This window comes from Aquarana catesbeiana, linkage group LG02 (assembly GCF_042186555.1).
Source record: "Aquarana catesbeiana isolate 2022-GZ linkage group LG02, ASM4218655v1, whole genome shotgun sequence".
NCBI classification, from domain to species: domain Eukaryota; kingdom Metazoa; phylum Chordata; class Amphibia; order Anura; family Ranidae; genus Aquarana; species Aquarana catesbeiana.
In genome coordinates this window covers 92,794,758-92,808,085 of record NC_133325.1, presented here as the reverse complement: position 1 = coordinate 92,808,085, position 13,328 = coordinate 92,794,758, and the positions used below count along the sequence as shown (strand labels likewise).

General features: G+C 40.9%; 1 protein-coding gene across 2 annotated transcripts in view; it reads left to right on the top strand.

The window, feature by feature from the left end:
• LOC141127054 (fatty acyl-CoA hydrolase precursor, medium chain-like) overlaps positions 1 to 13,328 on the top strand; it is a 39,577-nt gene that overhangs the window by 22,854 nt on the left and 3,395 nt on the right. For both annotated transcript variants that reach the window (XM_073613195.1, XM_073613193.1), the window contains 4 exons: positions 735 to 830; positions 3,325 to 3,465; positions 4,693 to 4,770; positions 9,105 to 9,252. In XM_073613195.1, the coding sequence (XP_073469296.1) occupies positions 735 to 830; positions 3,325 to 3,465; positions 4,693 to 4,770; positions 9,105 to 9,252 (463 nt within the window). The remainder of the gene's footprint in view (positions 1 to 734; positions 831 to 3,324; positions 3,466 to 4,692; positions 4,771 to 9,104; positions 9,253 to 13,328) is intronic.

Genomic DNA, 13,328 nt, shown 5'->3' with positions numbered 1-13,328 from the left:
TTTTTTAATGCCTCCTCCAGAGACTTCAGCTTGGATACTTCCCTCTTACTGTTTCCAGACTTACTATGCAGGGATTTCTTTTTCCTGAGATCTTCTTTCATGATAGAAAGTTTCTGTTCCTCCTTAGCAATGCGGCAAAGTATGTTCACCACTTTATCCTGGAAGACTGGTAAGCATTCCTCTTGCATAGGGACAGGCCCAGGATCCATTGCAGCTTGAGCACATGGAGTAGGCCTCAGTGCCTCTGGAGAGCCTCCACCTTCATCTCCCCGCACCCACTCCACGGGGGCTGGGGGAGAAGCCTGCAGGACAGTCCCAGACTTGATGTTTCCTCTAGCTGAGATCCAAGTTGAGTGAGCCAACAGCACCTTGCAAAACAGCACCACCTGGTGGAGAATCTCCTCTGGTGCAGAGACTGATGGGACTGGCTCAGTGTTCTCTGTACAGCACTGCAGTATATGTCAGAGCTATACAAATGTATAATAATAATAGTGTGTGAATGTGGGGGGACATTAGAGTGTAAGCTCCTCTGGTGCAGAGACTGATGTGAATGGTTGGTGTTCGCTGTGTCAGAGCTATATAAAGTAACATTGGTTTTTGTATTATTATCTTTCACACGTGACAGGGTCACTTTAGCAGCAGTTTTGTTCTCAGTTTTTCTACTAATTTTTTATTTATTTTTTGCTAAAGTTTTTATGAGATTTCTGATGGGGGTTTGTGTGTCCTCCCTGCAGGTGGTGTCAGAGGTCTCTGGCTGTGATGTGTCCTCGGTGGTGGAGTGCCTAAAGCGGAAGTCGGAGAAGGAGATCTTGTCTGCCACTGAAAAACTGGTATGTCATAATAAAGGACAGGCTCAGAGCTGCGTGGCATATCTTGTGTCCCATTTTATTTCAGCATCGTTCTTTCTCCTTTGCTGAGGTTGTTTTTGAGTTTTTTTAAACTCCAGGACTCCTGGTAAAGAGACAACACACAAATGTATTTTTCCCCTTCTCCTTAAGGCCCCTTTCACACTGGGGCGGTGGGGGCGTCGGCGGTACAACAGCGCTATTTTTAGCGCTGCTGTACCGTCGTTCTTGCAGAGGTATTCGGCCGCTAGCGGTGCGGTTTTAACCCCCGCTGACGGCCGAAAAAGGGTTAAAATCCCTCGTACACTGCTCCTTCACCGCTCCAAAAAACCGGTTTGCAGGACTTTTTTCACCGTCCTGCCTGCCTGCGCACCGCTTCAGTGTGAAAGCCCTCGGGCTTTCACACTGAACAAACAGCGGAGGCTGTTTAGGGGCGGTTTGCAGGCGGTATTTTTAGCGCAATACCGCCTGCAAACCGCCCCAGTGTGCAAGGGGTCTTATAGTGTGTTTTTCTGTTAATTCATTTTTTTTTTCTTGTTATAAATCATGTAGCAGGACAATATATTGAATAATATAATGAAAAACAAAACAAAACACACCGTCTCTTTAAAGATAACAAAATACAGCTAGAAAAGTGAAAAAAAGAAAAAGCCACATTTGATCTAAAAATCTTTGGGGATTTTTCCTGACGTTTAAAAAAAATGACAATAAATTAAAAGTTTTTTTAGGACTTAAGTATAAATAGCAAATTTTACACTTTTAACACTGAGGGCATGTGTGTTGCTCTCTCTTTAAAATGTTCAAAGAATTATTTGGACTTGTATTGCCTAAAAAATCTCAAACAATGAAAAAAAAAATGAAAAAAAAGGGATTTTTTTTTTACACTGTGGTTGCTTATAACAGTGATGACCACTGTTATAAGCAATCCTTTTACTATCATGAATGGCTTTCATTCACCACAGCTTGGTTACTATTAACTATCACACACAAGGCTACTATGAATTGCCTGGTACCATGTGATAGCTGTGGAACAATCACAGCATCACAATAGTAAGCAAGCTGTTCATGAATGAAAGCCATTCATGACAATTTGCTTACATAATATCATTCGATCCCTATGATTGATCATAACGATCCCATGCTGCTCACAGCAGCTGGGTACCGAGCACCATGATCCACTGTATCCATCAGATGGTGGCGCTCTAGTGTGCATGTGCTAAGTGACGTATCAGTATGTCGCTTAGCCTGTAGCTGCCGCCCACCTGCAGTAAATGTACTATGGGTGGGCGGTTAGTGTTTAAATAATAGGTCCAGTGCACCAAGTGATGGCATTCTATATACAGTGCCTTGAAAAAGTATTCATATCCCTTGAAATTTTCCACATTTTTCCACAACTAAAAACTTAAATGTATTTTATTGGGATTTTATGTGATAGACCAACACAAAGTAGCACATAATTGTGAAGAGGAAGGAAAATGATAAATGGTTTTCAATTTTTTTTTACAAATAAATATGTGAAAAGTGTGGCGTGCATTTGTATTCACCCCCCTTTACTCTGATATCCCTAATTAAAATCTAGTGGAACCAATTGCCTTCAGAAGTCACCTCACTAGTAAATAGAGTCCACCTGTGTGTAATTTAATCTCAGTATAAACACAGCTGTTCTGTGAAGCCCTCAGAGGTTTGTTAGGGAACCTTTGTGCACAAACAGCATCATGAAGGCCAAGGAACACACCAGACAGGCCAGGGATAAAGTTGTGGAGAAGTTTAAAGCAGGGTTAGGTTATAAAAAAATATCCCAAGCTTTGAACATCTCACGGTGCACTGTTCAATCTATCATCTGAAAATGGAAAGAGTATGGCACAACTGCAAATCTACCAAGACATGGCCATCCACCTATAACATGACAAAATGTGGAAAATTTCAAGGGGTATAATTACTTTCTCAAGGCACTGTAAGCTTCTTTATTGCCGGTATCTTCAGTTGCTTGTGTGTCCTTCTTGCTGGTCTCGCTGTGCGTTGCCACACAGGTGAAATGAGAGGAGAATTTTTCCCAAATTGCGGCAAATGTAAAACTGACAATTTCACAGCAAAATCAAGTTTTCCAAAATCTCAGACAGTGACAGATGATGATGATTGCTCGGAGAAGTTGATGGATGGTGCTGGATCCCTGAGGTTTCTGTATTCTATATTCTTGTTCTCATCCAAAAGTATGGCGGGGTGTATATATAGAGGATCTGAATACTGGGTTGGTGGGTTCTACACATTGTAGGGCTTCCATGGTCACCTTGGGTGGTGAGAAGGATGAGTGAACATAGAAGTGAAGAATCAAACCAAGATAATGAATAAACCAACGCGTTTCAGGGGATGTGACTCCGCCCCCTTTATCAAAGATTAATCAAATGTAACAATGTAATCAATAGTTGTGTGTTATTGAAGTGCGAATCTGCACAGTATCCACCTCTTTCTCTTTCTTCAGGGATTCCTGCCGTTGCCGATCTGCGTGGATGGTGTCTTCCTTCCTAAACCGGTGGAGGAGATCCTGGCCAACAAGGAGAGCAACCGAGTCCCCCTCCTCCTGGGTGTCTGTAACCATGAATTTGGATGGATGCTGCCCCAGGTAATGTCATCCATATCCCATCCCCCGCCAATCATAACCCAGACAGGGACCTGCCATTCACAAGGTCCTAGAGAAAGTGAGAACAATGTCACAGAGGCTTCCACAAGACAAGAATTGTGTGTTTAAGGCTCCATTCACACTTGTGCGACTGGAAATCGAGCAACTTTGATGCAATTTTACATTCTCTGGCACTCAAGTCGCATCAAAGTGGTGTAAGAACCCTTTCAATCATAGATCCAAACAGGTGCCATTAAAAACAATGGACTGAGACTTGTCATGCCACTTTATGTGTCCAAAATTGCACAACAAGTCGCACAAGTGTGAACGGAACACTGTTTCAACTACAGCAGTTCTTCCAATATGTATTCTATTGGGCCTCATACACATCGGTGGCAGAGTTTACCCCACTGAAAAGTGCTCCATGTGGGATCACTTTTCAGAGGCAGTTTAATGGCAATACTGCCACCTACACAAGTGTTTTCTTAATTTTAGATCCAAGGGGGATATTGCATTGCAAATCAAAATAGTGATGGATTTGGACACCTTTACCATTTTGTTTTGCGCTCCTTCGGCCCTGATTCCCATTGCAGGTACCGTTGGCGGAGATTCTTGTTTCACGTGAGCCGTTTCACCAGAGCCAATGCGTCCAATGATTACTGTATGTTCTCTTCATTGCTTTTAACAATTAAGTGCTAAAATCTCAGCTCCTCTGGGATGTGTCCTTCTGAACAATAAAAACCTGACAGAGGCTCTGGCCCGTCCCCGAGCCATTAAAAGAAAAAAATGCAGCTGGACTTTACACCTTAATGTTCTGGAAGGACCCCCCCCCCCCATCCTCATCTGCACTCAATGAGTCATCATTCCCAGTCTATGTTTTGTTCGATTCCAAGCAATTCACAATGAGTAGACAGTGAATTTACAATAATCATCAGCTCCACCTAGTGGCCATAGTGCCGTATTTCCCTGTTTCCCTCTGGATAAAAAACATTTGACCTGGAGAGACATGAGCCTAATAACATTCAAGTTTGCCCCTTCACACAAAATTAATCTACATGAAGTTTCACAGGACAAATAGCTCTGCAAATTATTTTTTCTATAAATCCACCCTAAAATGTATACAAGTTTGTTCTACAACCCCCCCCAGCCTCAGGTTCTTCATGGAGGGGGTTAATATCCTAATATCACATGATTTGAGTGTGACTATTTATATATCCACTTTTGTGGCAGATTTTCAATCTGACGGAAATAACGGAAGGAATGAATAGGGAATTGGTACGGCGGGCGCTCCATAAACTTCCCATACTGGTAAGTTACGGCGGGGTTCATAAAAGTTTAAAAAAACAAAACTCTAATTAATTCTATAACATTTTTTAATATTTTATTTAGTTTATGTTTCCAATTTATTTATTTGATTTAATTTATTTTTAATTTGTTTCTTAATTTTTTTAATGTATTTTTAATTTGTTTCTTAATTGAATGTATTTATTTGACACATACACTGTATTACCAAAAGTATTGGGACGCCTGCCTTTACACGTACATGAACTTTAAAGGGGTTATAAACCTACGTGTTTTTTAACCTTAATGCATCCTCCTTTTACTTACCTGAACCCAGAATTTCCATGGGCGCGATCCCACGTCGCTCTCTCCACGGCTTCTCGGCTCTTCATTGGATAGATTGATAGCAGCGCAGCCATTGGCTCCCGCTGCTGTCAATCAAATTCAATGACGCGGGCACCAGAGCCCAGTCATACACTCGGCGGGTATGGACACGGAAGGTAACCCCCTCGGGAGAGAGCTTCCCAGAGGGGGTTATCTATTGCGGGGAGGAGCCGAGAGAGCCGCCGTGGGACTCCAGGAGGATTGGGGCCAAACGAACTGCACAGTGGAAGTATGACATGTCTGTCTTTTTTTGTTTTTTTGTTTTAAACGGGAACCTTTACAACCACTTTAATGGCATCCCAGTCTTAGTCCTTAGGGTTCATTATTGTGTTGGCCCACCCTTTGCAGCTATAGCAGCTTCAACTCTTCTGGGAAGGCTGTCCAGAAGATTTAGGAGTGTGTCTATGGGAATGTTTGACCATTCTTCCAGAAACAAATTTGTGAGGTCAGGCACTGATGCTGGATGAGAAGGTCTAGCTTGCAGTCTCCGCTGTAATTCATCCCAAAGGTGTTCTACCGGGTTGAGCTCAGGACTCTGTGCAGGCCAGTCAAGTTCCTCCACCCCAAACTCGCTCATCCATGTCTTTATGGATGAGGAAAAGCAGAACTTCCCCTTTTGAGTGTTTTATTTATTTATATACTGTACATTTACAATTACAACTTAGAGGAAATCACTGCATAGGTATTTCATAGATCTTCCACTTCCTTTACAATAATCTTCCTCCAAATAAATATATTACTGTATGTATATCCTTCTGAATTATTTTTTTATTTATTCTATCTTATCTCTACTTCCTCTTTTAGCTTGATACTGATTTGCAGTTTCTGTCTTCTGAATATACAGTGTGTGTATATATATATATATATATATGTGTGTGTGTGTGTATATATGTATGTATATATATATATATATATATATATATATATATATATATAATTTTTTTTTTTTTCTTCTTATATCTATTATTTCTATTATTATGTATTAGTATTATTATTTATTATTCATTACTTATTATTAATATTATTATTATTGTTACAGTTATTTATTATTATTATTTCTATTACTTGTATTTCTGTTGCTACACATTTCCCTGTGTGTAACTCCACATGCAGCTAAACTCTTCTATTCTGCAATAAGCAAGACTGAATGTAATCTTGAAGCTTTGGAAATATGGTAGAAATCGGCTTTTTCTTTTTTTTCCGCAGCTAAAAGCGCCATTCTATCCGTTCGTGTGAAAGGGGCCTAAATGTGGCAGTACACTGCTTCAAATCTTTAGAACATAACTATTCTGTTTCATGAACCTCCACGTATGAAAGAACTGAAATCCACTAAATGAAAGGGGCGGGCCAGGGACAGTCAGGCTGGGGAGGAAAGGGCTAAATGATGCTGGACTTCTTCCTGCTGACTTGCTGCAGTTTCTCCTTTTTTTTTTTTTTTAATCCACCCCTATTTCAGAGGAGTAGTACAGCCGTCCTGCCCATGTATCTTTAACCAGTTCCCTACCGCCGTATAGTAAAATGACGGCGGCAGAAACCCTTCATCCCTCCATATGACATCCTCGGCTTCCCGGGATGGTGGAGAGTGCGCCCGTGCGTGGCATCACTGGGGACCCGATGTGCGTGCCAGGTGGCCTCAATGTTCGCTGGGCACCCGCGATTGCTCATCACAGAGCAGGGACGTGGATCTGCACGTGTAAACACACAGATCCACGTCCTGTCAGGGGAGAGGAGAACTGATTGTATGTTCCTTGTACAAAGGAACACCGATCGGTCTCCTCCCCTCATCAGTCCCCTCCCTCCACAGTTAGAATCACTCCCTAGGACACACATTTAACCCCTTCAGTGCCCCCTAGTGTTAACCCCTTCCCTACCAGTGACATTTATACAGTAATCAGTGCATTTTTATAGAACTGATCGCTATATAAATGTGAATGGTCCCAAAATAGTGCCAAAAGTGTCCGATCTGTCCGCCGCAATGTCATAGTCACGATAAAAATCACAGATCGATGCCATTACTAGTAAAAAAAAGAAAATAAATAATAAAAATGACAAATCAATCCCCTATTTTGTAGACGCTATAACTTTTGCGCAAACCAATCAATATACGCTTATTGGGATTTTTTTTACCAAAAATATGTAGAAGAATACGTATCGGCCTAAACTGAGGAAAAAAATAGTTTTTTTAAAAACAAATTGGGATATTTATTATAGCAAAAAGTAATAAATATTGTGTTTTTTTTTTCAAAACTGTCACTCTTTTTTTTGTTTATAGCGCAAAAAATAAAAAACGCAGAGGTGATCAAATACCACCAAAAGAAAGCTCTATTTGTGGGGGGGGGGGAAACAATCTAAATTTAATTTGGGTACAATGTCGCATGACCGCGCAATTGTCATTCAATGCGTGACAGCGCTGAAAGCTGAAAATTGGCCTGGGCAGGAAGGGGGTGAAAATGCCCTGTATTGAAGTGGTTACATTTATTCTGTTGGTCCTTAACCGTATGTATCCATCTCTCTGCTTCCATTATTTTTTCCACCTCCCTTTTCCAATGCATTATAGTGGGACATCTGGACTGTTTCCAAAATCTAGGTATCAATATTTTGGCTGCATTTAACAAATGTGGAGTGACGCTTCTCTTATAAAACCTAATAGATGATGGCATCCCATGAAAAAGAAAATGTAATGGAGAGAATTCTATAGGTCTAAATGTCATTCTTTTAACCCGGGGAGCTATCTCCTCCCAGAATACTTTAATCTTTGACCACCATAAATGAAGAAATGAGCCCCTTTGGTTACACCCCTTCCAACAGTTAACACCTGCAGATGGATATATCTGAGCCAGATGGGCCGGTGTGCGGTACCATCTAGTCAAGAACTTATAAGACATCTCTTGTATACGGGAACTTATTGAAGCATGGTGTGTTGCCCCCATCAGCCTTTTAACTTGTTCTGATGTAAAATTATAACCCAGCTCCCTTTCCCATTCACGGATGAAATAGGGAATTGTCATACCTTGGGCACTCAGAACCAACCGATACATTTGAGACAACATATGACCCAGCTCTGATAGGTTCACACACCATTCCTCAAAAGTAGTAAGCGGGTTCGCTGGCCTAATCTGATGCTTCCACTTATTAAACAGGTCCGTCAACTGACGATATTTCCATTCAGCCATTGATACTTCCCCCAATATCTGAACCAAATCTACCAATAGAAGCAACTTCCCCTGTGTGGCCACTCCAGCACAGTTTCCCTTCCCGTCCATTCCCCAGCGATCTAAACTCCCTTTCTCTTCCCCCGGAGGAAACCAGGGAAATCCTTCCAATGGTATCATGGGGGATATTGGGGGGGGGGCAAACTTTCCCGTACTGTTCATTCTGTCCCAGATAGATAATGTTGTCTTTGTCAATGGTGATACATGTTCCGACAACCCCCTATAGGAAGCCGGAATCCAAGGAGCTCCGGCCAAGTTCCTACCTGCTAGTGTTTTCTCCAGGGGCACCCAAAGTTTACTAGCATGGTCGTGGTACCAATTCATAATACAAACCAGGGCCATGGCTCTGCAATAAGACACTATATCTGGAAGTCCCACCCCAACTTCCCGTTTTGGTCTCCTCAAAATCTCATATGCCAACCTAGGATGTTTATCTCCCCAAACAAAGGTCATAAAAGCCCTTCTTATTTGTTTAAAGAATATCTGTGGGAGTGTTATGGGTACGGTATGTAAAACATAAATGATCCTGGGAATTACACTCATTTTAAGCGCATTTACCCTGCCTAACCACGTCAAAGTGTGTCTTCTCCACTTCTGCAGATCTTTTAGTATAGATACCACCAAGGGTCCATAATTTAGATCATACAGACGCTTTACATTTGAAGACTTGCTGCAGCTTCTAATGCACATTGTCAGGGTTACAGTTTCATATTCTCCTTCTATGACATCACTGCTCTGATTATAAGATATTGCTATCATTTGTAGGGATTGAGCTCTGCTGTGCTCCCTTCTGCCCTGGATGAATACCTCTCTGATGTCAGCGATCCGTTTTCATTCCGTGACCGTTTCCTGGATATCTGTGGAGACGTTCTGTTCATTGTTCCTACACGTAGAGTTGCCAACTATCACCGCGGTATGAAGAGGGTGGATGGGCTGAATTGGTGCAAATTACTCTTCTTGGATCTTTGTATTCTGGTGCTGATTATCGGACTGGAATACACATGACCAGCCAGGAACATCCTCATGGATCATTCCATCACAGAATCTAAATAAAAACATCCCATGACCCCCCCCCCCCCCCCCAAACACAAAAGCCACTTATAAACCACATAAATAGCTACTTGTCTGTAGATTATAAGGCCTCTATATATAAAAAAAAACTTCTCTGCGAATGCCTCAAACATTCACACAACTGTCACAGATTGTGTCTAATGTGTATTTTCTATAATCATCAGCTCCATCTAGTGGTCATAATGCAGTATTTTGCTGATTGAGGTATTTAAGAAAAATGCTGCATTATGGCCACTAGATGGAGCTGATGATTATAAAAAAAAAAAAGAAATTGAGACATTGGCACAGCAAATTTTTATTTTTGGTTTCCCAGTCTGACAGAACAGCTAACATTCCAAATCCCATTCCTGTAGCCCAAAGGCCAGTGAGCAGCAGAGGAGTCTCTGGGTGTGTTCAGGACCACATGAGCCATTGTAGATTGTGTGATCTGAGCCAAGGCTGGACCCACCCAAACAGAGTGATAATAATGAGAAGAGAGGCTGAGGACTGGAGGTGTTGCAGGTTCAGTTCAAGAACTTCTACAGTTCCAATTTTAATGAAGAGTCTACCAGAGATATTCTAAGTTAACTGACAGTGGGGAAGAGGTGGGGGTGGGGTGTCCATTGCTCAGACTGATCCAGATTGGCGACAGTCATCCCGTGGATAGGGTCAGCTTCAATTCCTAATATATTTGGCTGTAAAAAAACTGTAACTTCTATCACAGGCTCCACTCAGTGACTATGATTACATTAAGGCTGGGTTCACACTGGTGTGCTGTGCGAGGTCGCATGCGATTTGCACCACACTGCAGTGCAAATCACATGCAATGTCTGTGCGATGCGACTTCAGCCATAGAGATAGTATGGCTGAATTTGCATCACATTTTTTTTGGTCCGCACCAGAATCAGATCGCAATGCTGTTCACACCAAATGCGATCCGATTCATGTCCGAACTGTCAGTTCGCAGTGCGATATGCAAAATTGTATTGACACTCCCAGCAGCTCGCATAGTGCAGTGTGAACTGCCTTGCGAGCAGTGTTAATTTTGGCAGAAAATTTGCATTTAGTTTTAGTCTTGGTCTTAGGACTAAAATGGCATTTTAGTTTTCGCCCCATTTTAGTCTTCTGCAACTGTTTTACTTTTTAGTAGACTAAATCTCCAGGACATTTTAGTCGACTAAAATAATTTTAGTCATCTAAAATCGAATGGGTGTAGTTAAAGTGTAGTGCATTATTTAAGCATTTCTCTACAATTTCCAAACTCATTATATACTGCTGAAAAATCTAATAGGTTATTATTTATGGTATTCAGGAATGAACATGCACTACAGACCAGAGTTAATTTTGACGTCATATTTAATTTTAGTTTTAGTCCCATTTTAGTCTTTTGACTAAAATGCCATTTTAGTTTTAGTCGTATTTTAGTCATCTCAATTGTTTTAGTTTTAGTCGTATTTTAGTCGACTAAAATGGTATTAAGTTAGTCGACGAAATTAACACTGCTTGCGAGTCAGGTGTGATGCGTGAACCCGCAGTGGATTTGCTGTGTTCCCACATCGCACCAATGTGAACCGGGACTCAAACCCCAATCAGTGCTGTAAAACAGAGAAAAGGTGTTTTTTCGACTTACCAGATTAGCAGCTGTGAAAATATTATATGATATGTATCATTTATAATCACCTGAGATATGTATATTTAAGTAATTGTACAGTGACTTTGCTTAGGCTGAGATTATGTCATCAGTCTGCTGCAGGTAGGAGGAAGCATTTCCTCAGTCTCCCCTCCCCCTATGGTCACATTGCTGCAGGTAGGAGGTAGCATTTCCTCAGTCTCCCCTCCCCCAGTGATCAGACAGCAACAGCAGCCCCTCACCTTGTGCTACAAAGGTACATTGTAGAGCTTCATGATTTTGGATAAAATGAGAATCTCAATTTTTTTGCTTAGAATAAAGATTGCAATTCTTGGTGTAACATCATCTTTCACATTATACAAAGTAATTGGGCTAACTTTACTGTTTCATTTTTTTTTTTTAATTCGTTGAAGTGTATTTTTTTCCCAAAAAAATACATTTGAAAGACCACTGTGCAAATACAGTGTGACATAAAATATTGCAACAACCCCATTTTATTCTCTAGGGTCTCTGCTAAAAGAAAAAAAAATATATATATACATAATGTTTGGGGGTTCTAAGTCATTTTCTAGCAAAAAAATACTGATTTTAACTTGTAAGCAACAAGTGTCAGAAAAAGGTTTAGGTCTGGTTCACGCCTATGCATTTTTTAGCGCATTTTCAGTTTTGCAGAAACACACTACAGTCCATTTAACATGGTTTCCTATGAATGTAGTTCACATCTGTGCATTTTATGGAAAGGGCCAGGGACTTTTTTCCTGGTTTTGGGTTCCATAGACTTCAATGGATCAAAAACGTGTATTGAAAAATGCAAAATGCATGCAAACTGCAACCTGCATAGGTGTAAATCAGGCCCAAGGCTGGATTCACACCTATGCATTTTTAGTGCTTTTTGCATTTTGTAGATTTGCACTACAGAACGTGTTCCATAGGAAACCATGTTAAATAGACTGTAGTGCAAATCTGCAAAATGCAAAAAGCACTAGAAATGCATAGCTGTGAATCTAGCCTAAGGCTGGATTCACACCTATGCAGTTTTAGTGCTTTTTGTATTTTGCAGATTTGCACTACAGTCCATTTAACATGGTTTCCTATGGAACACGTTCTGTAGTGCAAATCAGCAAAATGCAAAAAACACTAAAAATGCATAGGTGTGAATCCAGGCTTAGGCTCGATTCACACCTATGCATGTTGCTTTTGAGCGTTTTTGGAGTTTTTTTTTTCATGCTTGCCACGTTTGTGAGCAGCGTTTTTGTAGCGTTTTTGCCGCGTTTTTGCCGCGATTTGCGTTTTGCGTTTTTTTTTTTTTTTTTTTACAGTTTTTTTTTACAGTCTTAAAAAAAATAAAAAAAAAAAAACGGCAAAAACGCATCAAAAACGCTGCAAAAACGCTGCAAAAACGGTGCACTTGCGTTTTTGATGCTTGTCCATTGAATTCTATTACATGCAAAACGCTGCATTTTGCATGAAAAAAAGTCCCTGACCCTTTCCAAAAATGCAGAGAAACAAAAAGGCATTGATGTGAACATGTTCCATAGGAACCCATGTTAAAAAATTCCCGTGCATTTCTGCAAAATGCAAAATGCATCAAAAAACGCGCTAGTTTGAATGGAGCCTAAGTGGTTAAACTGCCCTCATTTACAGACCAAAGTTCATTTCATCTAAAAGAACCAAATGATACAATGTTTCTTTTTATCTCAGCGCTGAGCAGTGTTGTGATAAACTTTGCCGGCTCTTTTTTTCTTTTACAGCTCTGAGCAGACAACTGCTCTGCGCTTGTTACATAGAATGGTGGAAATGCCGGATTAAGATCGTGAGGGGGGTTGAATCCTATTGCAATTTTTTAAATGATTAATCGTGCAGTTCTAGTACATTGTTGCAGTCTCAGACATTTGGGAACACAGCCAAGAACGGCACAGGCACCAGGATTTACACCAATGATCAATCTCTAAGTCGGCATCTCAGACCAGGGAGTAGATGGTGAGTCCTGGATGATGCCTGAGCAAAGATGGTACTGTCCTTCTGGAGAGAAAAGCAGATGAAGGCATTGTCAGGTGGAGTACTGTGATCTCTGTAAGAGGTAATAAATACCTGTAAGGGCTTTACTGACACAATACTCAGCATGTTGCCTTTGGGGAGTATTTACTAAAACTGGTGCACTCAGAATATGGTGCAGCTGTTCATGGTAGCCAATCAGCTTCTAACTTCTGCTTGTTCAATAAAGGTTTGGCAATAAAACCTGGAATCTGATTGGGTTATGCAGACCTGCACCAGATTTTGCACTCTTCAGTTTTAGTAAATAACCCCCT